General features: G+C 40.1%; 2 protein-coding genes across 5 annotated transcripts in view; one reads left to right on the forward strand and one right to left on the reverse strand.

Annotated features, from left to right (window-relative positions):
- Nucleotides 1-338: 338 nt before the first annotated feature.
- Nucleotides 339-12478, reverse strand: dync2i1 (dynein 2 intermediate chain 1). 2 transcript variants are annotated; one of them, XM_033638731.2, is made up of 23 exons: nt 12365-12478; nt 12080-12133; nt 11047-11962; nt 10904-10971; nt 10578-10781; nt 10408-10473; nt 9971-10021; nt 9477-9708; nt 9224-9326; nt 8923-9052; nt 8689-8800; nt 8519-8607; nt 8309-8438; nt 7977-8149; nt 6899-7061; nt 5560-5673; nt 5378-5439; nt 3270-3321; nt 3091-3151; nt 2683-2782; nt 2471-2602; nt 965-1188; nt 339-872 (listed from the first exon to the last, which is right to left on the reverse strand). In XM_033638731.2, the coding sequence occupies exons 1-23, from the start codon at nt 12377-12379 to the stop codon at nt 701-703; spliced, it is 3423 nt and encodes a 1140-aa protein (XP_033494622.1). In that variant the 5' UTR covers nt 12380-12478; the 3' UTR covers nt 339-700. The 2 variants fall into 2 exon arrangements, with proteins under 2 accessions (XP_033494622.1, XP_033494623.1); XM_033638732.2 differs by lacking the exon at nt 10408-10473.
- Nucleotides 12479-13031: 553 nt separating this feature from the next.
- Nucleotides 13032-24977, forward strand: part of esyt2b (extended synaptotagmin-like protein 2b) — a 57499-nt gene continuing 45553 nt past the window's right edge. For 2 of the 3 annotated variants that reach the window (XM_033638734.2, XM_033638735.2), the window contains exons 1-4: nt 13032-13698; nt 21423-21464; nt 22547-22681; nt 22992-23068. In XM_033638734.2, the coding sequence (XP_033494625.1) occupies nt 13312-13698; nt 21423-21464; nt 22547-22681; nt 22992-23068 (641 nt within the window). In that variant the 5' untranslated portion in view covers nt 13032-13311. The remainder of the gene's footprint in view (nt 13699-21422; nt 21465-22546; nt 22682-22991; nt 23069-24977) is intronic. The other variant, XM_033638736.2, reaches the window with a different exon arrangement.

The raw sequence follows: 24977 nt of genomic DNA on the forward strand, positions 1-24977 counted from the left end.
GTGCTCCTTTACAAATAATTATCCAAAAAACGTATTAGATTATTCATATTTAAGCTGAAAGCAGGGCTGTTTTCCTTAACTCATCAAAAGCCATTTTGAAGAGTTCTTTTTTTTTTTTTTTTACAGAACAAAGACCTTCATGTTAGGAAATAAAATTTAGAAACAGTATAATTGAAACATTAATTGAACAAATCTTTTACAATAATTAAAATATCAACATTAAATTTCTAAAATCTTGGCTATTACCCTCGTTAAACATATTATACTTAAACTGAGGAGGTGCTTTTAAAAATTGAGTTACACAAAAACAAAAAGTCTCATAGCATTAAATAACACAATTACAGATATAGTCAGTTTATTGTATAAAATTAAACGTGTTAATACAGTACAAATATTTTTTAATATCAAATAGTATAAATATTTAAATCAACAAAGATTTACATCATATATTTCTAACCATGTATTTATGGAAGATATTAAAATATTGTGGCCCCTGTAGAGGATCTTTGGTATTCAGCCACATCCTTCTCATATTAATATATGTATTTTTTTAACCATGTATCATTAATTTAAAAGGAAAAACTTAACACACACATCAAATTTAAATATTACATACACTCAACCAAGTGACTGCAACATAAACAGATTTATATATTGGTCTTCCAGGCTTTAAAAATGCAGCCATACAGGATGCAGTGTTTCACAAAGCTTCAGTCATCATACTCTCCAGCTTCTCCTCTTCTGTGGTAACGGGCACAGTCAAATGTCTTGTGAAATACTGCATTTCTATTTTTCCTGACTCGTGTGCCAGTGCTATTCCTGAATATGTGTTCTGTTGTCCTGAGTCTCCAAACACAGCCATGGCTGTCACCCTGAGGAGAGAGCAGAAAATGACCACCACACATCAATATGACAAATATAAAATCCCTCAGTGAAATCATCCCTCATGTCTGTCCGGTGTTACCTGTCAGAGTCCATCCTCTCGGTGACCGCAGGCTCTGTGTCACTTTTCAGCAGGTCCCATATGTGGAGGTTAGAGGCTGCATCGAGCACACAGAAGACTGCTGGTCTGGTTTGGGCCCACTGCAGTGAGACCACTGGTTCACCAGCTGTACTGTTGTTCCACTCTGCAACAGGCTGCTCATGGCTGACTGTGTGCAGCCTGATGGTGCCGTCACCACAACCCACCTGGAATCCGGGCAGGGAAAAATTATATAGGACATCATAGTTTTAACTTATCTTTAATATTTATGGTACTTTGTCTCATAAAATGTGTTATTATCTATATGTTGAATTTTGTCCTGCACTATGAGTATATGTTTACCGTTCTGGGCATTTGCTGTAATGGCAATAATGTTAACTTAAACAATTAAAATCTATGGATTGGATCATAATCAAAGCATCCTGAAAAATACTTTCATAGACAGCATTAAATCCCCAAAGGCCACTGTTGTGTAGCCACTGCTTCTTCTGTACTATTTCTATGGTGGCAACAAAAAACAAACCACCAATATTTGAAAAGATTAAATTTGACCATGGCTTAAATAATTCAGTTCCCACAAACTAGAATCTTAGGAGTGCACCTTGATGTGCACTTTATGTTGTCTGAGCAGCTGCAGAGTGCACATAATATCCATATTTTTCACGTACTTGTAAATCTGAGATTTTATGAGGAAATATATGTCTAATTTTGAGAAAATGTTCCAATAACTCTCAACAACTTTAATCCACACAGTCAGGGGGCAGTCTCCAACTTTTATCACACTTACAAAGACATACTGATGTCAATACAAGGGGCAGACAATGAGAACTGGGAGGAGAGTCTCGAAAGTGTGCTTAAATGTTCAAATAAGTCTAGACACAGTCTGATACAACAGTGCATTGGCTGTATTACTCCACAGACAGACTGCGTAAGATTTTCCCTGAGGTATCCCCCCCTGTAACAGGTGCAAAGAAGCAGATGGGACATAACACATTCTCTTTGGACATGTTGGAAATTGTTTACTTACTGGAAGAGTGTTTTTGAATGTCTCTCTAAAGCCTTTAAGAAGAACGGGTAAACTAATCCACTTGTCACTGTCCTAGGTGCCATGTAGTGGGTGTGTTATCAATGGCAAACAAGTATTAAACTCAGGGCATTTTATTTGGTTTGGTTGTGGCAAGGAAACTACTTATGCGGAAATGTGAATAACAGAGCTGATCAATGTATAGAGTACCTTCAGGGTAATGGATTGTAATGGACTGACAGGGTATACCCTTTATCCCTGTGTATATGTATTTTATTTTATTTTATAATGTTGAAGTTTTGTGTAATACTAATGTTTTTTCCTCTGTATTTGTGAAGATTGTTGGGGCTGAGTTGTTTAAGTGATGTACTGCGTGTTTGTCTTATAACAAAAATCCTAAAATAAAGGTTTAAAAAACAACAACACAATAAAAGTTCTTTCAATGTCAAAAATGGCACTCTCACCAGGAACAACTGTTGCCTGAAGGGAGAAAACTGGACTGAGATGACATCAACAGGTCGAACTCCGGGCTCCTGAAACCTGTAAAACTTTGGAGGAGCCTTCAAACCATGACTTGTTTCATGATTGACCAGACCCTGGACAGAAATTACATTAAAACACTGTCAAAAAATGACACAAAACAACTGTAATGCTCACCAGACAAGACAATACTCACCATGCTGGTGCCGATAAAGAAATGATTGGAGTCTGATGGGAGGAATTTTAAATGAAGAGTTTGGAACGGCCCTGTTTTCGCTGCATCTCTTGGTGACACCCTGAGAACCAGACAGACCAACAGAGGAGAAAAAAGCCAAACCAGAGGTCAAAGGTTACCACATTCCCAACCAAAAACAAACTGAACAACAGTTGAACACGACACATTCACACTGCACACATATGACCGTGTATATGTTCCCATCAAATGTTGAGGTGACAACAACAGCAGCCCCGCAGCACGTAACAAACAAGATCGTATGACGGCGACAGAGCAGCTGTGTTCCGCTGGGCAACGACATTGTGGGGTATTTTGAGCCCGGTTGTCGGCAGTGACGGATGATCATCACAAGCTATTTATCAGTCTCACCTCTCAGTGGTAAGGAGGTGGGAGCTGTGGAGTAACTTTACTTTGCCCCCAGGCCGGAGCCCTGCACGAGAGAACAAGAGACAGAGGGACAGAGAGGCTGAAGCTGGTGCCACATGTGTGAGAAAGATGAGTATGTTTGTGGAAAAATGAGGGAGTGCTTTAAAACGTGACTGCCTTACCTAGATCTGTAGGAGAGCCTGCCTCATTGGCTTTTGGGAGCTCCACTACCACCTAAAGGACACAGAGAGGAAATCATGCAAGTACTGTCCCTTGTGGCATAATTTTGCTGTTTGTGTAGAGCAGGAGTTCTAACAAGCACCGTGTCCACAGGTTTTCACCACAGTAGCTACATATGAGTGGACAGAGAAGAGTGCCATTCTGAGTCTGCTACAGACAAAAAAGTTATTATTGGATTTAATTAGTTATTTGTTCTTTCATTTAGGCTATAATAATGCTTAAAGTTTTGGAACGACAATTCTTATAATTTTGGGGGATGTGAACAGGAAGGATAATTTTGCCATGGAGTCCAGGCCTTCAGGAAGGGTGCCAGACTTTGAAGCCAATTTCACAACTTCTGGGTCCATCATGTGATGCCACTAGGCCCACAAAGACTTCTCCCATAGTCTTTCATTGGGAAAAAAAATCATCTGTAAGAACATCACAACCCCCACAAAATGACTCTTTTCACTGTCAGAATGTGATCCATTCGGTCTGATAACATTTCGAAAGTCTAGAAGAGCCACATGATTAAATAATTTTACCTCCATTCAAGTAAGTGGAGCACTAAAGCGGTAGTTAGCCGCTTGGACGGCAAAGTCGCTCATGCTTGAGCACTATGGGCTCCATGATGCAGAAAATGCAGTTAATTTTTAAACTTGGTAAGTTGAACTTTTTTGGCTTCATCAAGGCTCCTAAGAAGTGAGCCAGGCTTTGAAGCCAATTTTTGTGGAGGCCACAGAGAATAATTATACTGCCACATGATGCCATTGGGCGCAAAAAGACGTTTCCCATTGACTTACATTGTGAAATTGGCATCTGTAAATCAGTAAATAGGTTTTTTTGAGTATCACAACCCCTGAGAAATTACTTGTTTGACTATCTGGGTTTGATCCATTTGGTCCGATAACATTTTCAAAGTTTTGTAGATTCACATGATTAAATCATTTCAGTCCCATTTAAGTTATTAAAGGGTTAAACCAAAAGATAGGTGCTCGGCTGCCAATGTCTTGACTGCGCCTGCTCTATGGATAGATGGATAGATAGATAGATAGATAGATAGACATACTGCTTCACCCACCTGATGTTTGTAGGTGTATGTGAGTTATCACATACACCTACAAACTGTCAACGATCACATCTTAAATTATTTTTTTTGTTTTAGTAATTTAAACAAATAAAAGAAATATCATAAAAGAACAACACTGTCTTAATTTGTGCAAGTTCCCTTATCTGGGATTATTTACTAGCTTGCCATTTCTTCATAGCCTGCTTAATATTTCTCCCTGCTTAAATGAGCTTCAGAGATACTGACAGTTTATTCCATTCATCTGCAGCCATGTATGAAAGAGTATTTTTGTCAATTGAAGTCTGGAATTTTAAAAGGATTAGATCTGTGGAGCTTCCTCTTGCTGAAGAACTGTTACTGTCTCTGAGGTGATTAAGTATTGAGACAGATATTTTAGGGACCTCATTATGAACAATTAAAAGTCTGAAAAATTATCTATTAGCAGTTTCTCTTTGCAGTGCACTCAGTGGTGTACACAACTATCAATGGATATTTTTGATAATGAAGAAAACTTAAAAATGTGATGATTCTCAAGTTATGAAGATCCGGACCATTTCTCTCCTATGATTTCTAAGCTGGTTTATGGTCATTTATTCGCCACAAATAAGACAATAAATCAGAGATAATAATATCCTCTGGAAGTCTGAGTCATGCTGAATGTAAAAATTTGCATATGGTGTCTGACAGTGTCATGACTCCAAGAAGAAGTGCGATTTTTGACGCTGCAATCAGGCAGTAAGGGTTTTAAAGTACCTTGATTGCCTCCATTGCTGCTGCTGCAACTGCTGACCCTGTTGATAAGTGAGCCAAATCAGCAGGCAAAACTTTAATAACTGTTTGTTGTTTTTAATACCAGCATGCACCTGGCCCTTTCACCTCACCAGTATTTTTGCCTCATGTCTCTCCCTCAGTGCCCCCACCCCATTTAACGCACCCCTCGCAGTTTGAGAACCGCTGGTGCAGAGTGAAAACATGTAGGATCTTCTTTGTTGCCCAACTTACCCAGAAATTTAAAATCCCGGTATCATCGAGAGAAGCCAGCTGGAACGACAATCCCAACGACTCTGCATTACGAAAAAGAATAACACTTAAATACTGTGAATGGCCAAAACACGTGGCATATTTATGAAACGATACACACGATCATCAATCAATGTGTTAACCATTCCTAGACCATTCCACACCTTCCTCAGATGCCAAGAGAGGGACCTCTGGCCTCAGCCCCCCTGCTGCAGCTGAGGGGACAACTTCCACAGACGTCACAGATGAGAAATGGCATGAGCCGGCCATCACTGAGTCTGAGTTGACAGGGTGACAACAGAGAGGGTATCTGCACACACTGAATCAACACCACTGTTATGTAAGAAAACAGCCTCTGAACTTTAAGTGAGAGAAAGGGCAGAGGCCGTCCTGAGTCACCGTATACAGTAAAGGATGTTTACCACTTATTGCCTGCTGACACTCATTTACCTGCAGTGTGAAGAGTGAAGTACACAACAACAAAGATGAACGAGTGAAAAATCAAGGGGCTTTATATTCTTAAAATGAAGGCAGACAAAAAAAACCTCAGTTAACACACGCCTGGTGTACGGTTACGGAAATTAGCATCATCAATGACATGCTATGTTTACAGGCTTGAAAGGCAATAATTTAGGTTTCCTCAAAAACACCTTAGAAGGTAAAAATTTGATTTACAGTGGGCTTAAATATTTTTTCTTGTATTTTTTTTTGTAATTTCCTGAAGATCTGAATCTCTTTTTTTTAAGAGTCCTTTGTACAAAATTAACATACACTGTTGAAACATAGACGGATGGACTTAATAAATATTTACACTTAGAAAGGCAATTACAAGTGTGATTTTTTTTGCATGGTATGTGGTTTTAAACTTCAAAACTGACTCAGAAATACCCATTGCTATTGTTCCAGACCTCTAACTTTGTGTAAAAGTCATAAGTGGACCATAAATTAATTAGTTATTTTTTTCAATGATTAATCTATCCATTCATCCATCATTTTTTTGCTGTTTATCCAGGAAATATTGTTATATACTGCTGGTAAGTACTGACAAAAATGTGATATAAATATTTAAAAAATCATGCACTTGTTAAGAATTCTAGGCCTTATCATTTCTATTGCTTTTTTGAATTTTTATTTATTTATTTTTAATTAATTTTTGCATGTTTGAATAAAAAAAAAACTGTAAACTTACTGTAAATCATTAATCTTTTTATACTTTGACTAGTATGATTGTGAGACAGGTATTAAATTTCATTCTAAGTGGTATTAAAAATGTCTTAAAGTTAACTAACATACTTATATGATGACAACATTTGAGGTATAGTGGAACAGGAATCAGGTAAAAGACACACCAATATAAAATAAAGTGAGTGAAACTGCAACATCTTTGGGATACCCTGATGAAAAAAAGTTTCAACCTCTGTAGGAGGAAGGAATTCATCTGTGGTATTAACGTCTCAATCAGCCATATCCATGTATTGAAAATAATTGTAATCTGTCTCATACCAGTGGAGAAGGTAGGCTGTCGCAGAGTCCACTCGTCGTCCCCTATCTTCAAGCGGTAATGGTCACTAGCGTGCTCCCTCAGATCCCAAAGCACCACAGAACCAACTGACGTGCCTGCAAACACCAGTATGGCCTTTCCAGGGCTGAAGCAACAACACAGCACCTGCAGCAGAGCGCATTAAAAAGGGATTACTGTCAGTGTTTTGTGTCAACGCTTTCATTGATGTTAGAGGTGAGGTGACTTTGGCTCCTCTGTGAGTTACTGGCAGATTTGCTTTCAGGCCAGCCAACTGCTTTTGATGTGTGTTTCATTTGAAAGGGAGAGTGTGTGTTTTTTGAAGTGGGGTTGTGAAAGATGCCTTTTCATAGTCAGTATATTACCTACAGTAGATGGCAGTCAGTACGCCACCAGTATGGAGAAACAGGCAGGGAATGGAAGCTGTTATCTATGCTTTCTCCTTTCATCGACTCCTTTGACAAAAACAGTAATTTTACCTTGCAACACAGGAGTTAACTTGATTGTTGACTGACTTTGAAGACAGCATAGATAACAGCTTCAGTTCTTTATCAGAAAGGGCTGTCTGATGGTAATATTCTAAACAGAGTGTACTTAAATTATATCGACTTTTTTAGGTGGCTGAAATACATTTTGTTGCTAACCCTTCCACAGCAGCACATTGCTTAGCTTTCATGGCTTCCTGCTTCTCCACACTTGGGACATACTGACCACCATCTACTGTAGGTAATACACTGACTTTGGAGTTGTCAGTGTACCTCATACAACCCCACTCACAAACTATCCCTTTATGACTGGCCTTTTTGGGATATTTATATGGTGAAATATGGAGAAAAGTTATTTCTCAGAGGACAAGCAGAGCACTAACGACTGCTGATTAATGTTTATTGTGTTGAACTTATTAAATCTAAGCAAATAAATACTAGTCTTGCTCACAGTTATGTTATGTTCTGTCATGAAAATGTCCGAAAACTATGTTAAGATATTTATGGGTATTTTAATTATTGTTATTCATCACAACTGACTTTGCAAAACTTGAAAGAACAACTTAAAAAATATCACCTCAGATTCATACACAAGGACTTTTTGAGGTCTGGATGGCTCCCAAATGTTCCAGATACAGATGATGGTGCAGCAGTCGAGACGCACAGCGCTGGGCTTAGTTGTAGGGCTGTGGACTGACATCATGGTGTGCCTCTGGACCTGAGAGAAGTGCATCAGGCTGATGCGGCGACCTGCAATTGATGATCACAAATGATGCAATCTGTTGTAAGAGCTAACTCAGAAGTGTAAACACACGCATGTGCTGGTTTATACAGTATATTCTGAACAACTGCTACTGTCCACAAGGCACGAACTGACAACTGATAAAACACTAAGGTTGTGGCGTGTACCATAAAGAAAAGGCAACTTAGTGTTGAGCTGTAAACTTCCATCACTGAAAGACAGCGTGTCTGTTTGAGACCTCAGCTTCCTCAGGGATTTTCTCTCAGCTCGATCCTCTTCCAGCAGGACAACCATGACCTTGATTCAGTCAAAAAAGACAACAGATGTCAGTTTTACAGTGTTACATCTTTAAACCTGTGTGTGAGTTAAATGACAACCTGCGAGGCTGAGCGCAGAAACTCTGTCAGGCGCTGTGAGTCAAAGTTCAATTCGCTTTTGTCTCGTGCTTCCTGAGAGCTGTTTGGATCTGTCAAAACAAAAACACCATTATTGAACTGTAAACACTGAGTTCATTGAAGAGAAATCTTTTTGACAAGCTTTTCCTTACCGCCACAGGCTCCACTGTGCTCTGGAGGATGCTGCGTCCACTTCTGACACGTCTCTATCTCCTCTGTCTGGATGTCTCTGTTGGCGTTATCCTCATTGCACTGAACATAAGCCTGACAAGGAAGCAGTTATTAAGACATTGACTACAGCTATTTCTTACAGGAAAACATGGAATATTTTGCTTTTCTCTTTTACAATCAGGTGTTACAGGTGTACAACAGAAACAAATACTGACCTGCTTTGTGTTTACAGTTCCAAATGTTCTGATGTACATGTCATATTCGTTAACAGGTGGCAGATCCAAAAGGGAGACCGTCATTGAGAAATCCAGATCGATTAAGCGAAGGAGCTCTGTACTGCGTTTCCTGGAGTCAGAGAAAGACACACATTGAGGGCATAAGAACACATACACTCTGTACTTGAGTAATCCTTGCTCAAGATTCCAACACAAAAGTGCCCCAAATCATAAACACAGAGTCACCATGAGCACCCAATCATATTACAAACCATGAATGTGTTTGTGCAGATTATCTTACTTCTGTTTTGTGGCAACCTTCTTGCTGACTTCACGCTGCTTTGCGGCTACAAAGTCGATAAACTTCCCACGTTGCGAGGCTCTACTCTGGTTCTTTTCTGATCCTGTTAGAAGAGCAGAAAAGACACAGACATTACCTGGCTGTCTTCAGTTCAGACAAGACGAAACAAATCTAGGTACACTGTGACATGCAATAACACCAAGTGCTCTATTTGAAGTAAGTTTGGGGGAGATAAGACAGGAAAGAACTGTACCTCTGGACCATTTAGGCCTATCTTCCTCCTCTCTGCTTGTACTTTGTCTGGACTGAGCTGTTCCCACTCTCTCATTCTCTTCATCCATGGCTCTCTGAATTGCTTCAATTTCCTTTCTCCTCTGTGGTGTAAGTTCCTCCTTCTCTTCAGCCACCTCTGGATGCTGTGGCTCCTTCTCGTCCTCGCTTTCATTTGCGCTCTCATCCATTTCCTCAAAATCCTCCTCGTAATCCTTTGAACACAGAAATACCATTACTTATTACATAAAGTATGTTAAATGGAAAATAGTAACGATGATAAAACAAGATGTTATGACCACACACAAGCTCTGAATACTCACCACTTTCTTTGAACATAAGCATGCAAAAGTAACACAAAAATGAGTAAATAAATGTTAAAAACAAAGATTTAAACATGATGAGAAAACTTAAAAACAACAGAATTCGCCTCCATGTTGTGTGTCCTGTTTAATAATTAGAGTGCTGTATAATTACCTCAAAGTCATCTTCATATTCCTGGTCAGCCAAATCTTCATCATTGGCAACCTGCAGATGTTACATAAATGCATGAAGTAGAAAATATCTTAAATACTTAAATAACTCTGTAGAAACTCTTCTAGGTGATGCAGCACTGCAGTGAAACTGAAGCGTGCATACTGGCATGCAGTACAGACAGTGAACGGCTCACACACCAAACAAAAACACAGATCTGCAATTAGTTCATTTTTCTCAGTTTCAGCTCATAACTTCATACAAGCAGCTGCAGCATGAGCTGAAATGTAGTTTGTTTACTGCAAGCAATGGGAATGTAGCCGTGAAATCGAACTCCATTGTGACTGGCATGATATGTTCAAGCAGTAATGAATGAGAATAAGAAGAACACACCACCAAGCTAAAACAGGAATGCACAGCAGAGTAAACAAGCATCTTACAGGCTCCTCTGTGTCTTCCACATCTTTCACACTAGCTGTTTGGTGCTCAGATACCTTTGCTACATCCTGGATCATGAAGGGAACAACCATACAATCCATTAGGGAACTTTGAACAGAAAATAAAAGGATCTACAGGTAACAGTATACAGGCAGCTTATGGGCATACACACCTCAGTTTTAGTCTCACGCCTCTGACTTTTGTCAGATGCTGCAATGTGATGATTTCTTTCCACCTCCTCCTCTCTGTGCCTTCTCTCTTTGTGTTTTTCTCTTTCCTCTTGCTCCCTGTCACCACGTTGACGCATGACCTCTTCAGCTGACCCCTTCAAGTCCCGATACTCCCTGGATTCGCTGTCACGCTTCCGCTTTTCATCCTGGAGAGCAAAAAATAATCCACACAAGTAAAATGATGTGACCAGACTACATTACCTCATACTAGTCACAACTCTAGAATGAGAGACTCTAGAGCTGTTAGACAAAATGTTAATATGCTTACAGGATGTTCTCTCCCTTTGTGTCTCCTCTCCCTCTCTTCTTTATGTCTTCTCTCTTCATCTTTGCGGTCTGAAATCAGAAAAACATGAATGCTGACTCCATATGGAAATATCAGGCTATGTGCTCACGTTGCTGTGACCTTACCTCTTTCCTCTTTCACTTCCAAATGCTTTCTGCCTCCATGTCTCTCTCGTCTTTCTCTGTCATTCCTCCTGTCTTCATAATCATCTTTGTGTCGCTCTTTCTCTCGATGCCGATCTCTCTTCTCTCGTTCATACTTTTCAATCCCATCTCCTTCTTCTCTTTCCTCATGTCTCCGTCTCTCTCTGTCAGCCCTGTGCTCCCTGTTTTGTTCTTCTCTCCTTCTTTCCTTGTCTCTCTCTTCCCTCCTTTTGTCCCTGTCTTCATCGTTGCATCTCTCTCTGTCCTTTTCTTTTTCCCTATCTCTGTGTCTCTCCTTGTCTCTCTCTTCCCTCCTTTTGTCCCTGTCCTCATCATTGCGTCTCTCTCTGTCTCTTTCTTTCTCCCTATCTCTGTGTCTTTCCTTGTCTCTCTCTTCCCTCCTTTTGTCCCTGTCATCATAATGGCGTCTCTCTCTATCCCTTTCCCTTTCTTTCTCCCTATCTCTGTGTCTGTCCTGGTCTCTCTCTTCCCTCCTTTTGTCCCTGTCTCTATCTCTTTCTTTCTCCTTGTCTCTGTGTCTTTCCTTGTCCCTCTCCCTTTCATGCTTTTCCTCTCTGTCTCGCCTCTTGTGATCATCATCATACCTCTTTTCATCTAACAATTTGTCTCTGTCCCTTCTCTTCTCCCTGTCATCTCTTCGATCCCTTTCCTTATCGCCTCTCCTGTCTCGTGAACCCTCTTTCCGTCGATCTGCATATCTGTCTCTTTCATCTTCATTTCTTCTTTCTCTTGTACTCTCCCTTTCCTTGGGCTTTTCTCTGTCTCGTCTGGACTCCTTTTCTGGGTCTCTGCGGTGTCTCTCTATTGATTCCCCACCACGATGCTTTCTCTCACTGTCATCTCGCCTCCTGACATGATCATCACCATGTCCTTCCTCCTAAAAAAAGAGAAAATATAATAATTTATAATATTAGGATGTGATTTTGTTTACTGGTATAGATCCAGCTTAAAATACGGGCTTTTATCATGCTTTCCTGAACTCTCATAAACTTACCCTGATGTATCGTTTCAGGTCAGCTGGTCTCCATGTGTCTTCCTTGGTTATTTTCTAGATAAAATAGTATTTAATGTTCACTGGTTGACCGTATTAACATTCATTTTAAAGACAATATAAACATATTTTTATGACAAACCAAATCAATGCCAATCAACAAGACAACGTTCATTCCTTAAGACAACTAACATTTGATGACAACCACGGCGGACATGACAATTTCTACTGAAAAAACATTCCCCAGCTTCAGTCCACATACAATAAAGTCGAAGATAAAGCTCTTACCTTGTCGCTGTGCATGTTCTCATCTGTGTTTTTATATTCTGAAGCCTTTCAAACGCCAAAAATCAACTCATATATTTGTAATGACGCCGCCATGATGGTAAATCTTTTGTGCGCAGGCGCAGTTGGTTGAAACCAAGGAGTTCGCGTCACTTCAGCTTGACAACAGGCGTACTAATCAAGAGCAGAGCAATCGCTGGGATCAACAGCAGTTGCCATGGTAGCGTCGCGGTCCTTGACTATGTAATTCAATGGCGTGTTTTTGACAAACCGCATTAAAGGTATGTTTAAACTATTATAATCATTAACACAAATACACCTGTCGGTGCTAGTTGTGTGTGAGTTCATCTCGACGTTTGATGTAAAACAAGTCTGTTGATCGATTTCTCTGTGCTCGTCATTGTTACCCGTTCCAACGGCTAAATCATTTGATAGCAAGTTAGCTAAATAGTAGGATAATTAACGCTGTTTGTTGGAAATACAGTCAATTCCGCGTAGGTATTTTGTTTGAATAGTAATTTGACAAGTACGTCAACGTTACCGAAATGTTACTACTAGCTGTGTTTACCGCTGAACAACACCAGGTGGCGATGTTTATTGTTTTTAGTTAGGCTACGTGCACCACTAGTAGCGCACAGTGCACGATCCCTGTGCGTTTTTGGAGACCAGCATTTCTAACCTGTGCAGAGGAAGAGAAAGGAGAGCTGTGGACCAGACTGGACTGGTCTAGCGACACATTTAAACCATGCTGAATGAATTCCCCAGCTTTTAGTCGTTGCTGAAACTGAAGTGGTCAATGCCAACGATTCCCCTGAAGGCGATGGGCTGGTGTGCAGGTGAGCCAACGTGAGAAGAGGCTCTCCGAAGGAACCGCCTCGCACATGGGAACCGTGTCACCAAACCTTATCCGCGATTTAACACTTTGAGGACGGACTCTGGAGCACAGAGACATGTCTAGAGACAACATGACGGATGTACGAGGAGCCCATTCAGCTAAGGAGAATGGACATGTAGCGCCGAGCCCCGCTCAGCCCAGCGCCAACTTTCCCCATCCCTCAGCGGGGAGCATACCCGAAGACACCCCGGTGTCCTCGACCAGCGAGCTGACCCAGACCTGGGTCCACGTTGCTAAAACGTTTATTCTCATTTTCCCCATTTACGCACTGGGTTATTTTGAGTTCAGTTTCAGCTGGCTGTTGATTGGACTTGTTATCTTTTTCTGGTGGAGGAGAAACACTGGAGGGAAGCACAGCCGACTGAGCAGAGCTATTGCATTCTTTGAGCAAGAGGAGAGAAGTATCAAGCAGAGTCTCACCACCTCTGATCTACCACCATGGGTAAGACACAATGTGTAACACAGTAGATGAGACAATGTCCATAGTCGTTTATCCCACTTGAGCTGTTTCTCTGAAGAGCATGTGGTATTTTTGTGAGCAATATTTTTGAGTTTCCAGGAAGGTACAATCAGCTGACAAGAGCAGGAGGAGCAGAGTTGAGCTGTAAAGCTGTGATGAAGCAGCTGTCCCCCTAGCAGTGACATTAGACTGAGTCCCAGTCTAAATACAGCAGGGCACAATGGTAAACCAGACACCACGCTGTAAGGGAAACATGCCCATGGGTTCCCTGTTATTTTGGGATTCACACTGCTATCTCTCTTGCAGTAACTCACTCTATTACTGCAACACTTCATCTATGCAAAACTGTTAGATAACACCAGGGCTGTTTATTTTCCCTTGTCAGGGTTAACAGTTCTCCTGAAACCTCCTCAAAGACCTTCAGCAGTCTGCGACAACAGACTCTAAATATATTAACCGCAGGCAGTGCTTTCCCCTGAAATGAATATCTAATGCTTTGGAGCAGAGCTCATAATGTTTGTCACATAGCCATATGGTCTGTGACTTTTCTCCAGCACTGCTGCCTTTGAAATAGAGCTTTAAGACACCATGTTGTGAACTGCTGTCTGGAGGGAGCTGGATTATAGCATCAAAGGGAAACATCTCAAAGTAAATGGCTATTCATTGATTTAATCTAGAAAAAACAGAGTCAAAGTGAGATATATCTATTCAATGAAAACCCTTTTTAGGAGCCAGTTTGGATATCACTAAGGAAGCGGTCTTGATCGCATTTAATTGACTGCTATTCAAGCACAAAATACTCCTCAAATGAACTGCAAAATCAAGTGAAGTCTCACAAGTCTGAGCTGCTTAACTTCTAAAACTGTGAGTTCAACACTTTTCATGTCAGACTCATTCTGGAGTCACAGCTAAACTGGCTTGTGATGCTTAGTGCAGCCTCATGTTTTGAGAAGCAGCCTCATGTTTTGAGAACAGCTAAAAGCTAAGCTAAAAAGCTTATTCTGCTGACACATGGCTGAGGAGGCATTGGAGCTATTAAGTGGAGGTGGAGGAACTCGATGGGGTAGAGCAACATCATCCCACTTAGAGGAAAAAAGCATTAATGAATGGCCTCAGCATCCCGGATCATAAGTCTGTGGTTTATAAGAGAAACTGCAAGTCAATGTAACTCTGATTATACCTGGTGTGGATGTGTATTCCATCACAGGAAATCACATTATACCTTCCAGGGCTTTACAGCAATTGATGAGCATGCCCCAGAGTGACAAGCTGAGCACATATTGCTGCATTTAAACTCCCCTTCCTGTTATCAGGGGTGATTTTCACCAGTTATAGCTCCTAAATCCTGGCCAGTGCCAGTTTCTTCCCACGAGGCAGAAGGGAGTCTTAATAGAGACATGACACTGCTTCCACAAAAGCTTTTCTAGTGGAGTGCCCCCATTCCCAAACTTGTAGTGCTAAAGTGCACTACTCTTTGTTCCAGTTTACACCCTCAGCTGTATTCATCAAGGGTGAGTCACTGGCCGGCTGGGGTAACAGCTACTTACACTAAAAGTAATGATGTGGAGCTTAGTTTAGCATCATATGGGGATACATTTCACACACTGTCTCTCTCTTATGATGTTTTCATCTGCTTCATCAGGTAGATGCTGTCTGGATTATCCAATCAGAGGACAGCAGACATGAGTTCAATAGTGAATGAAACACCTTGAGCAAACGCACACACTGCTGTCTAGGTTTTTTAAGGCATTTTTTCCCTTTATTAATGCTGTAAAAATATTCAGAAAATATGAGAACATGACAAATAAATATATAAATAAGGGAAAAGTGGCACTATCTAACACCAGACTGACCATAAACAATTCAGTATATAGGATTTATGGGAATATAAGGGCAAAAATAGAATATTACATATAGAGTATGTCTTCTTTAGTTTATGATCACCTGAAAAAAATAATTGTGTTTTTGTTGCCTTAGAATGAATTGTTTTTATATACATAGGGAGCAGTTTGTTGGCCACAGTGTCCACCATGTTGTACCGCCATGTTTCTACAGTAGCCCAATAGGTACAAACCAAATACTGGCTCTAGATTTGGCCATTTGTGTTTGCATGTCATCCAGTGCAGTTAGCAGCCCCTCCATGACAAAAGCGTCATAAAAACACTGATTTTTTTTGTTATGCAACTGCTTTTTTAGTGTTTCTACCAGTTTAATTCAACGGGTCCAATTGTTTTAGATGGGAAGATATAATTTGGCTCCCATTAAAATCCCTCTGAACGTCTGGATCTTAAGTTATAAGAGAAAAAAGGTGAGCATGCATAAGCAGGTGCTGGGCTAGCTGCCCCTCTCTAACATGCCAAACAGCATTTAATAGACACTGATTTGGAATGACAAACTGCTTTATTCAGTGTTTTTACTGGTTTAAATTAGCTGGTCTTTTTGTTCTGAAGAGGAAGACACCTCTGAGGATAATTGGACTCCTGGTAAAAACCTTCTGAACTTTTGGATCTTCAGTTATTACAGAAAAATGGTGAGCACACATTAGCAGGTGCTGGACTAGCGGCCCATCTCCAACTTGCTGAACGGTGAAGGAGAAACTCTGATTTGTAACTTATAACTGCTTTATTTAGTGTTTTTATTGGTGTAAATCACCTGGTCCATTTGTTTTGGAGAGGACAAGACATCTTAATTGGGCTCCTGGTAAAAACAATGGACATTGAAGAAATTCAAATCTGGAGAAGTTTCAGCTGCTTAAAATCTGCAGTCCTCGCTGCTAGATACCACTGAATCCCCCTAAATTTTCACACACTATTCCTTTAAATCATACATGAAACATTAATAATGTTGTATGTGTGCTAAAATTACACGTCACTCATAGAACATTACCAGCAGTAAATATACAGTCATTTGTATTTAAATTGTGCTTTGCTCCAGTGCATCTGTCACAATACATTTTGTGCAGCGACATTTCCAATTTCCTAACGTCACATGGGTCACCAGCAGTAGCAAAGGAAGACGAGGCCAGTATGCTGCTTTTTAAACTCAGCTTGATCTCAGTTTGTTGATGGGTGTATTGTTTAGAGTCAGATTGTCTGAATTATTGTAGATAAACTCAGTTGCACGTCTGTCAGTGTGATTTATGAGATGCAGGTATAAGTTTGCACTGAGTGTCTGGAATCAGTCGGAGATACTTCATGTCAGATTAATCATAATGTTTGTCTGTTGTATCTCTGAATGTGGTACTTTTCTACTTCTTCAAGATATACATATAAACCCCCCTTAACGATATAATGTCTTATTAACAACAGCTTATATTTCGAGTTTGTTTCCAGGTCCTGATGACTTTCCAGACTGATTGTGCTCATTTTGGGCAGTGTGCACTCAGAGCGAATAACCCTATTAGTTTCAAGCACGCCGTTAATTACACGTTCAAGACATAAACCTCAATTCGTTTTCAGCTTTTTCACCAACACAGCAACAAGCTGAATAATTAAGTTGCTCTTACATTGTGCTGCACAGCTCAGTTTTATCAGCCAGCTCTTAAAATGTGTCCCATCGTCTGTATCATCCATTACTTCACCCACATTTTCTGAATAAGGTCACTGTGTCAGGTGTAATAATTAAGCCTCGCCAACGTCTCTGGCTGAGGATTATATTATTTCCACCTCATAACAAAACTTTAGGCTGAAATTTGTCATATTACATTACCAGAACTTTCTGTTCCCCATCTTACTACTCTTGTCACTGCTTTATTCACACTTTGACATTACCGCTGGATAAGCACTTTTGCTGCCTCCATGAGGAATAGTGCTGTCCCTTGTAGCTGTTGCACTGCATGTCATATCTCACCAGCACTCAAGCCGGAGGCCTCACTTTATCTTACTGTTGAGATTAGGGAATAAGCGCCTTCAATTCAGTGTGATGGAAAGGCTGGGCTGTTTATTTAGTTACTTCATAAGGCGGTGTGTGCATTGCCTCACACCTTTGTGTACCGTATTGACTTCATTCCAGGCATTTCCTTCACCTCATGTTAAATCAATGCTCGATTTACTTTGATTGTTAAGGAAGATTAGTCAAACTGCAGCTCGGTCTCACAGCACAGTTGTAGTGTGGAAATATGTGGAGGTCTGGATATGTGAGAGTGGTTGAGGCTTAGAGCAGGATGTCAGTGATAATAGATATTGGTTTTGGATTCATTTTGAAATTCAGCATGATCACAAAAGGGAGACTTCACCTCCCAAATGGTCATTTGTATCTCAGTTATTCACCCTGTGTTATCTTGAATTTGTGAAAAAGTGTTTTTTCCGCATGCCTCCAGTACCAGTGATCCAGAGTGTTAATTCTCCTTGTAGCTCAGGGCAAGCAGGAACGGGGCAGCACTGCTAATTCATATTGTCACACCAGTCCTTATTTACCATTAAGCACACACCTCCTCCCTTTTTTCTTATCGGAGTCTTCTGCTCTGTCATATCAATAGAATAAGAGTCACCTGGCTGAATAACACTGTTCGTCCATGCCTATGTCTTAGCTGTCAAGCGAGCTCTCAGTTGACAACTGCTAGATAACTTATGTGTTTAACATAAGCTAGGTATGTCAGCCAGCAGCTAATACTACCCATCTAGTTGTCAAGCGGAGGTACAATACCGAGAGATACAGCAATTATTTACTTGATACAAAATACATTATAGGCAGGTGCAGCGTCAGATTCTATTCTTTATGTATTGGAAATGGTTTCATTTGTTTCCTTGGCTTGAAAAATATGCAAATTTACTACCAATAACCTCAGAACTAATTTGATTTATGAAGAGGGATCCAGCAAAATATCCAAGTCTTATCCAGTTGTATGCTCAGTAGTTCCCAGACGAACAACCCTTTCCGACGGGAACTTGAACGGAAAGTGAAACTTATCCATCATCTCTCCAAAGCCATCTCCTATGACAAAAACAGTAATTTTACCTCGCTGAACACGAGAGTTGCTGGTCTACCACTGCCTCTATCAGTTTCTTTGTTAGTGTTATTGTGTGACTTTGGTGAAATTTAATTAACCCTTTAAACAAACCAACAAAGTCACACAATAACACAAACCAACTGATGGTGTGAAAGTTATTGTCAAAGTTATTGTTTTTGTCAATGCAGTCTGGCTTTGAAGGGAGCATAGATAAGTTTCACTTTCAGTTCAGTTCCCTGTTGTAAAGGGCTGTCTGTTTGGGAGGTACTGAGTATAGGACAGGATAAATGAGACTTGGATTATACTGCATGAGTTTGGTGTAGTTTTGCTGTTGTGTGTGCTTATAGACTGTTTTGAAACTTCTTTTTCATCTTCCTTTTTCCTTCATTTTCTTTCTTTTCTTTTATTATCAAGCGACCACTCTGCCCTCTCTTTAAAGTGTTTATGTAGTGATGATGTGTTCACACTTTTGTATTACTATAGCAATATAGAAGGTTTGTTGAGTCTGAAGTTCTCTATTATAATGTGCACAACAATTACAGAAGCAGTTGCTGGCAATGAAAATCTCGAATCTCAGGCTCTATCCAACAGTGCTCATTAAATATGTATTGAAAAAGATAAACCAGTAAAAACAATATATAAAATCTAAGACATTAAATAGTGTAAGTTAAAATATGCCGCTAAAATTAGGGCTGGAGGATATGGAGAAAATCAAGTCTGACTTGTTTTTTGCCAAATACCTTGATATCAATATTGTACAGATATTGCAGGAAGGTCTCTCATGATAATTATCAACTTATTGAGGTCAGCAAAAATGATCAAGGCCATGTCCATATGCTGCACTATAATACCCTTGTGATTACATAAATGTTTATTTACATAAGAATGTCTCCAACATGATGCTAGCAGGATTTTCCATTGTAAACATCGTGACCATTGTGAGACTTGAATACAGCGCCTAAGTGCTTTTTTACAGCGCCTAAGCAGAAAAAAAGACACATTCTGGGGTCATTTCTGGTCAAATTAAAAGTTCATTGCTCTTTAAAAGGGTGTACTTGCATTATTATGCTTTGATATTATCATGATATCCGTGGCATAACATTAGATGACAATAATATTGTTTATTTCAACTATTTCTGGAACACTATATCATCCAAAAAAGCAGTTATCATGATAGGTTTGACTTTAAGTGCTTTCACAAAATAATTACATGATTAGATTTTTGATAAATATCATCAGTAATGTGGATAAAATGACTAATAGAACATTTAGTTCAGTAAATTAAAACAATTAAATCACTTTACTGTATTGCAGCCTTTAAAACCAGGTAGAGACAACATTTACGATGTCCAAAATTTAAACAATATCTAGTCTCATAACACATATATATGCATAATGAGAAGCAATAAAAATATATAGACAGACAGAGGTGTTAAAAGTTTGTGTTTAAGTGACAGTGTGATGGTGAAAGTGACAGAATGATGACAGTGACAGTGTAATGGTGAAAGTGACAGAATGATGACAGAGTGACAGTGTAATTGTAAAGTTCAAAGTAATGTCCCAAGAGTCCAAAAGTCTTAGGGCCTGAGGCCTGTGAGATATTTGGCATAAAAAATGTTACATCTTCAAACTGGCTTTTCCTGAGTAACATTGTGAAAGCTTTTCAAATACATTTTGGAAAATTTGGGTTACAAAAGGGGACTAAATTTGCTCTAGGAAGTGTATTTGCCCTACATACAGTTATTTGACACTGTTTAAAATGGAAGAGATAAGGGCTCTGCACACTTTCCTCTTTTGCAAACATTTAGAAATATATCAAATTTTTTGTTTTTTGTCATGCCGAATCTTCACCTCAGTACCTGGTTGTTTAATACAGTTATTTTATTTAAATTGGGGGCTTTTTAAAGGAGCAGTGTGTAAGATTTATGGGGATTTAGTGGCATCTGGTGGTGAGGATTGCCAATTGCAACCAGCTGAAACTTCTCCTGGTTAGGATTCTTTCAGTGTTCACTGCTTAGGATGTTTTTACCAGGAGCCGAAATATCTGCAGAGGTCTCCTCCTCTTCAAAACAAATTGATCAGGTAATTTAAACTGGTAAAAACACTGAATAAATCAGTTTCATGTTACAAATTAGTGTTTCTGCTATGGTGTTTGGATCATTGGAGATAGGCGGCTAGCCCAGCACCTGCTAATGTGGCTCACTTTTTTCTAGACGTTCAGGAGGTTTTTACCAGGAGCTGATTTATCTGCAGAGATCTCTTCCTTTCGAAACCAAACAGTTGATTTAAACTGGTAAAATCACTGACAATAGCACTTTTATTTTAAAAACAACACTAGTGTTTTTCCGACACTGGTTGTTGTTGAGGGGCTGCTAACGCAAAATGCCCCTATCTGGAGCCAGTGTTTGGTTTGTCCTATCTAGGCCTCTGTAAAAACATGTTGGCGCAACATGCTGGTCTCCATTGACAGGTACCTGTTTCCTATGGAAATATAAACAGCTCATTCTAAGGTAACGAAAACATGATTCTTATTTTCAGGTGACTAAGAAAATGGCATTGTATTCCCCTAAGTCCTACACACTGTGCCTTTAAACTGAAAATAAAATGAAAAATGAAAACTCGCGCATAAAAATGCAAGTTCTGTTTATAAACACTGTTGTTAAAATGCAAGCATTGCCTTTAAACATGTTGCATTATCAGCCTTATTGAAAAAAACAACATAGATTATAGATGATCAGCTCTCTTTTCTCCACTGCAGGTCCACTTCCCAGACGTAGAGCGAGTGGAGTGGCTGAACAAGGTAAGGAATTGAGCGGCTGTCGCATGAATATGTTCGCCTGAGTGAAGCCCTCCTTTTTGCCTTTTGAGCTGGACTAAATGGGTTGTCTTTCGCTCTTCTGCTTTCTCCCCTATCCACATGGGGCGCTGAATATTGCCATGCTATCAACTGCAGCACCATTGATTTAACATGCAGCCCTGTTTCTGCAGCGCTGTGAAATGCATGAGCCCTTGTGAATCCCCATGGCAACGAGCTGGATGTAAATTGTTAAGCACTCATGAGTAAACATTAAAATGATGGAGATGCTGACATTAAAATTTAATATGCTGGTGGCTCTGCTTTAAGGATAGACCGATACATCGGCCGGCCGATATATCGGGCCGATATTTGAGTTTTTTACTTTTACTCGCGGATTTATTTTTCCCTGGCACTTTTTTTCATTTGAAAGTATGTGGTTAAGTTGAACAAAGCTGTTGAATCCTACTGTGTACAGTAGTTGTTGTTTTATTTATGCTTCAGCTTAAATATTTGTTTATTTTATAAAGACATTACTGGAAGATTTAAGAGCACTGAACTCTTTTTTTTTATTTGAATGTATGATAATAATAATAATAATAATAATATTCTACCTGTTCTACCTCAACTTTCCATCTTGTTTTAGTATTTTTTACTGTTCAATAAATGTTTCTTATTTTAAACTTGAGACCTGTAATATTTGTTATCACTGTGTCATTTTTTTGATGTAAATTGAGGGAGCAAAAGCAGTATCGGCCCCAAATATCGGCTCAAGAAAATCGGCAGTCCATAATCGGTCATCAGCTAAGGGTGATGGAAAAAAATCGGTATCGGCATCGGCCCTAAAAAATCCATATCGGTCTATCCCTACTCTGCTTGATGCGTTTGAGTCTGACAAGATACAACCTAGATAGAAATACATTCTGAATATTTTAAAGTAACTATCATTCACAGTGTGAGAGCCGTACAGTTAGGAGGTACAAGACTTTATGTGCACATGCCCTTTAAGATTACTTAATAAATGGAAAAGGGCCTAGTTTGTCCCATCAAGACTCAAAGTTCAGTCTTCTCTTCCTTTATTCCCTCAGACAGTGAAACAGATGTGGCCATACATCTGCCAGTTTGTGGAAAAACTGTTCCACGAGACGATCGAGCCAGCGGTGAAGGAGTCCAATGCCCACCTCAGCACCTTCTGCTTCAGCAAGATCGACATGGGAGACAAAGTGAGCCCCTCTTAGTGTTCCTGCATGCTTCAAAGCCTGATCATGTGTTGTTTCAGCAGTGACAAAACAGACTACTGGCAGCAGGTGCCGTTTGGACAGCTGGTGAGGGTGTGTGGGAGCCTCAGCGTGAACATACGTGCACGTCCCAGACACATGCGCTTATTTCTTAAATAGTTTCCACGTGAGGGTCAGGAGAGGGGTCGACCTTGTGCTCACCATGTGGGGGTTTGGGAGGGGTGGAGGTGTTGGTGTAGTGTTGATAAACTAGAGTGGAGCAGTGGCCATAATGGTTCCCTCTTTTGTTGTTTAGCCCCTAAGGGTCAACGGTGTCAAGGTTTATACAGAAAATGTGGATAAGCGACAGATCATCATGGATCTACAGATCAGGTGAGCCCAACAGATCCCTCTTAAAATCATTATTGTATTATGTTCTTGTATTACGGTTGTATTTTCCTTGATTGTGGTTTAAAGTTTGCAAAGTTTCTGTAGACCTTGAAAATTCTGCCAGTACTCCACAGATTTAGCAGTGCACTTAACATTAAAATCAGACTGATGATGGGTAGTTTTAAAGGGTAAAAACTGATACAGCAATACCAGAGATATTAACTTATTTAATCCTTGTAGTCTTCTTTCATGCCAAATTCTTATGCATACATTACCCACAGTGCACTCAACCGCTGAGAATTTGGTCTGAGATCCAGGTGTGTAATGCTAGTTGCAGCTAGCTTTTCTCAAGTATGTAGTTCTCCTCAACGGCCAGGTCACAGTGCTCGTGTGAGCAGCAAATTTGCATTGCGGAACCTCTTGTCCATCCATCCATCTTCTAACTGCTTCATCCTCTTGAGGGTCGCGGGGGGGCTGGAGCCTATCCCAGCTGACATTGGGCCAGAGGCAGGGTACACCCTGGACAGGTCGCCAGACTATCGCAGGGCTGACACATAGAGACAGACAACCATTCATGCTCACATTCACACCTATTCACACCTATCAATTAACCTAATCCCCAAATCTGCATGTCTTTGGACTGTGGGAGGAAGCTGGAGAGCCCGGAGAGAACTCACGCTGACACGGGGAGAACATGCAAACTCCGCACAGAAGGACTCCCACACCCGGGATCGAACCGGGAACCCTCTTGCTGTGAGGCGACAGTGCTAACCACCACATCACCGTGCTGCCCGGAACCGCTTGTATTTTATTTTATTTATTTTTATTTTTTTCAGCCCTGTGTTAACAGGTTGGAGCAGCCATACTGCCCATGTGAGCAGTGTTACTCAAGCGTGGCGCTGCTGCTGCTCAGATGTTGAACAGCTAGAACATCATACCATATTTCACTACAGTTTTAATGTATCTGTCACAGACTTGGAAAAATATAAACATTTATTCTGAATTCAACACTTCCTGTTTCTATTTCAAAATGAAAGTCCTGTCACAGTGTTTCCATTATCGCTATTTATAGTGAAATATTTGCAGGATCATGTTGTAGACAATGCAGTGGCTTGCACAGCTCCATCATTTAGTGGAGTACTGGCTTTTAACTGTTGAAATACAGTACTTATAGCAGCAGGCAGCTCTGCAGCAGTGCCGCAGCAGCAACACTGTGTGTGAACACCATACACATGCAAGCCACAGCAGTTTAGCAAGGTAGCGGTCACATACTGCTCACTCAGGCACTAGTATTTCCATAAGAAGCCCTTGCTTTGTCATTTTCCCTTTCAGCTTTATTTTGTTCTTTAGTCAGTTGTTTTCTTTTTCTCTTCACTGACTCCGTCCCAGCATCAGTCATAAACTCAAAATATAACATTGAAAATAAAATTCCTTTAAGAGAAATCTCCTCCTGCTTCCTTTTAACTAGCTAATGTGCTCATTGCAAAACTTTGCCTGAAAGAAATGTAATCATGGGCTCCTCTGTTATGCATGCTGTAAATTGTTTCACCTGATTTGGTGGGGAAATGGACCTGGGGACAACCATTAAGAATAAATATAAAGAAATAATCAGTCTTCTTGCAGATGGTCTTGTTTGCTTATGTAAATTAGGTCATGTGAGGACATCAGTATTAAATTGATACTGCTTCATAACCAGTTAAAAACTAATTGCAGCTGCTTTAATCTGAGAGAATTAAAGCATTGAAAATAATCTGCAACAGGAGAGCAACTCATATTGCTTTAATAAAGAAGTCAGTCTAATTATTGCAAATGGGATCTGATTTTAAGCTGCAGACAGTGCAAGTAGTTTTCTGCACAACAGCAGAGCACTGTAAAGTTGGTTACTTTGCTGAGAAGTTATGTAGCCTGTCAC

The sequence above is a fragment of the Epinephelus lanceolatus genome, chromosome 20 (assembly GCF_041903045.1).
Source record: "Epinephelus lanceolatus isolate andai-2023 chromosome 20, ASM4190304v1, whole genome shotgun sequence".
NCBI classification, from domain to species: domain Eukaryota; kingdom Metazoa; phylum Chordata; class Actinopteri; order Perciformes; family Serranidae; genus Epinephelus; species Epinephelus lanceolatus.

Bases quoted from the DNA above. Each gene is read 5' to 3' on its own strand.
- dync2i1 (XM_033638731.2), bottom strand. The intron at 9,709-9,970 runs GTAATTATACAG...CTGTGTTCAAAG, and splicing joins AATATGAAGATGACTTTGAG to GATTACGAGGAGGATTTTGA. The intron at 8,608-8,688 runs GTAAGGAAAAGC...TTGTTTTGACAG, and splicing joins GCACAGTGGAGCCTGTGGCG to ATCCAAACAGCTCTCAGGAA.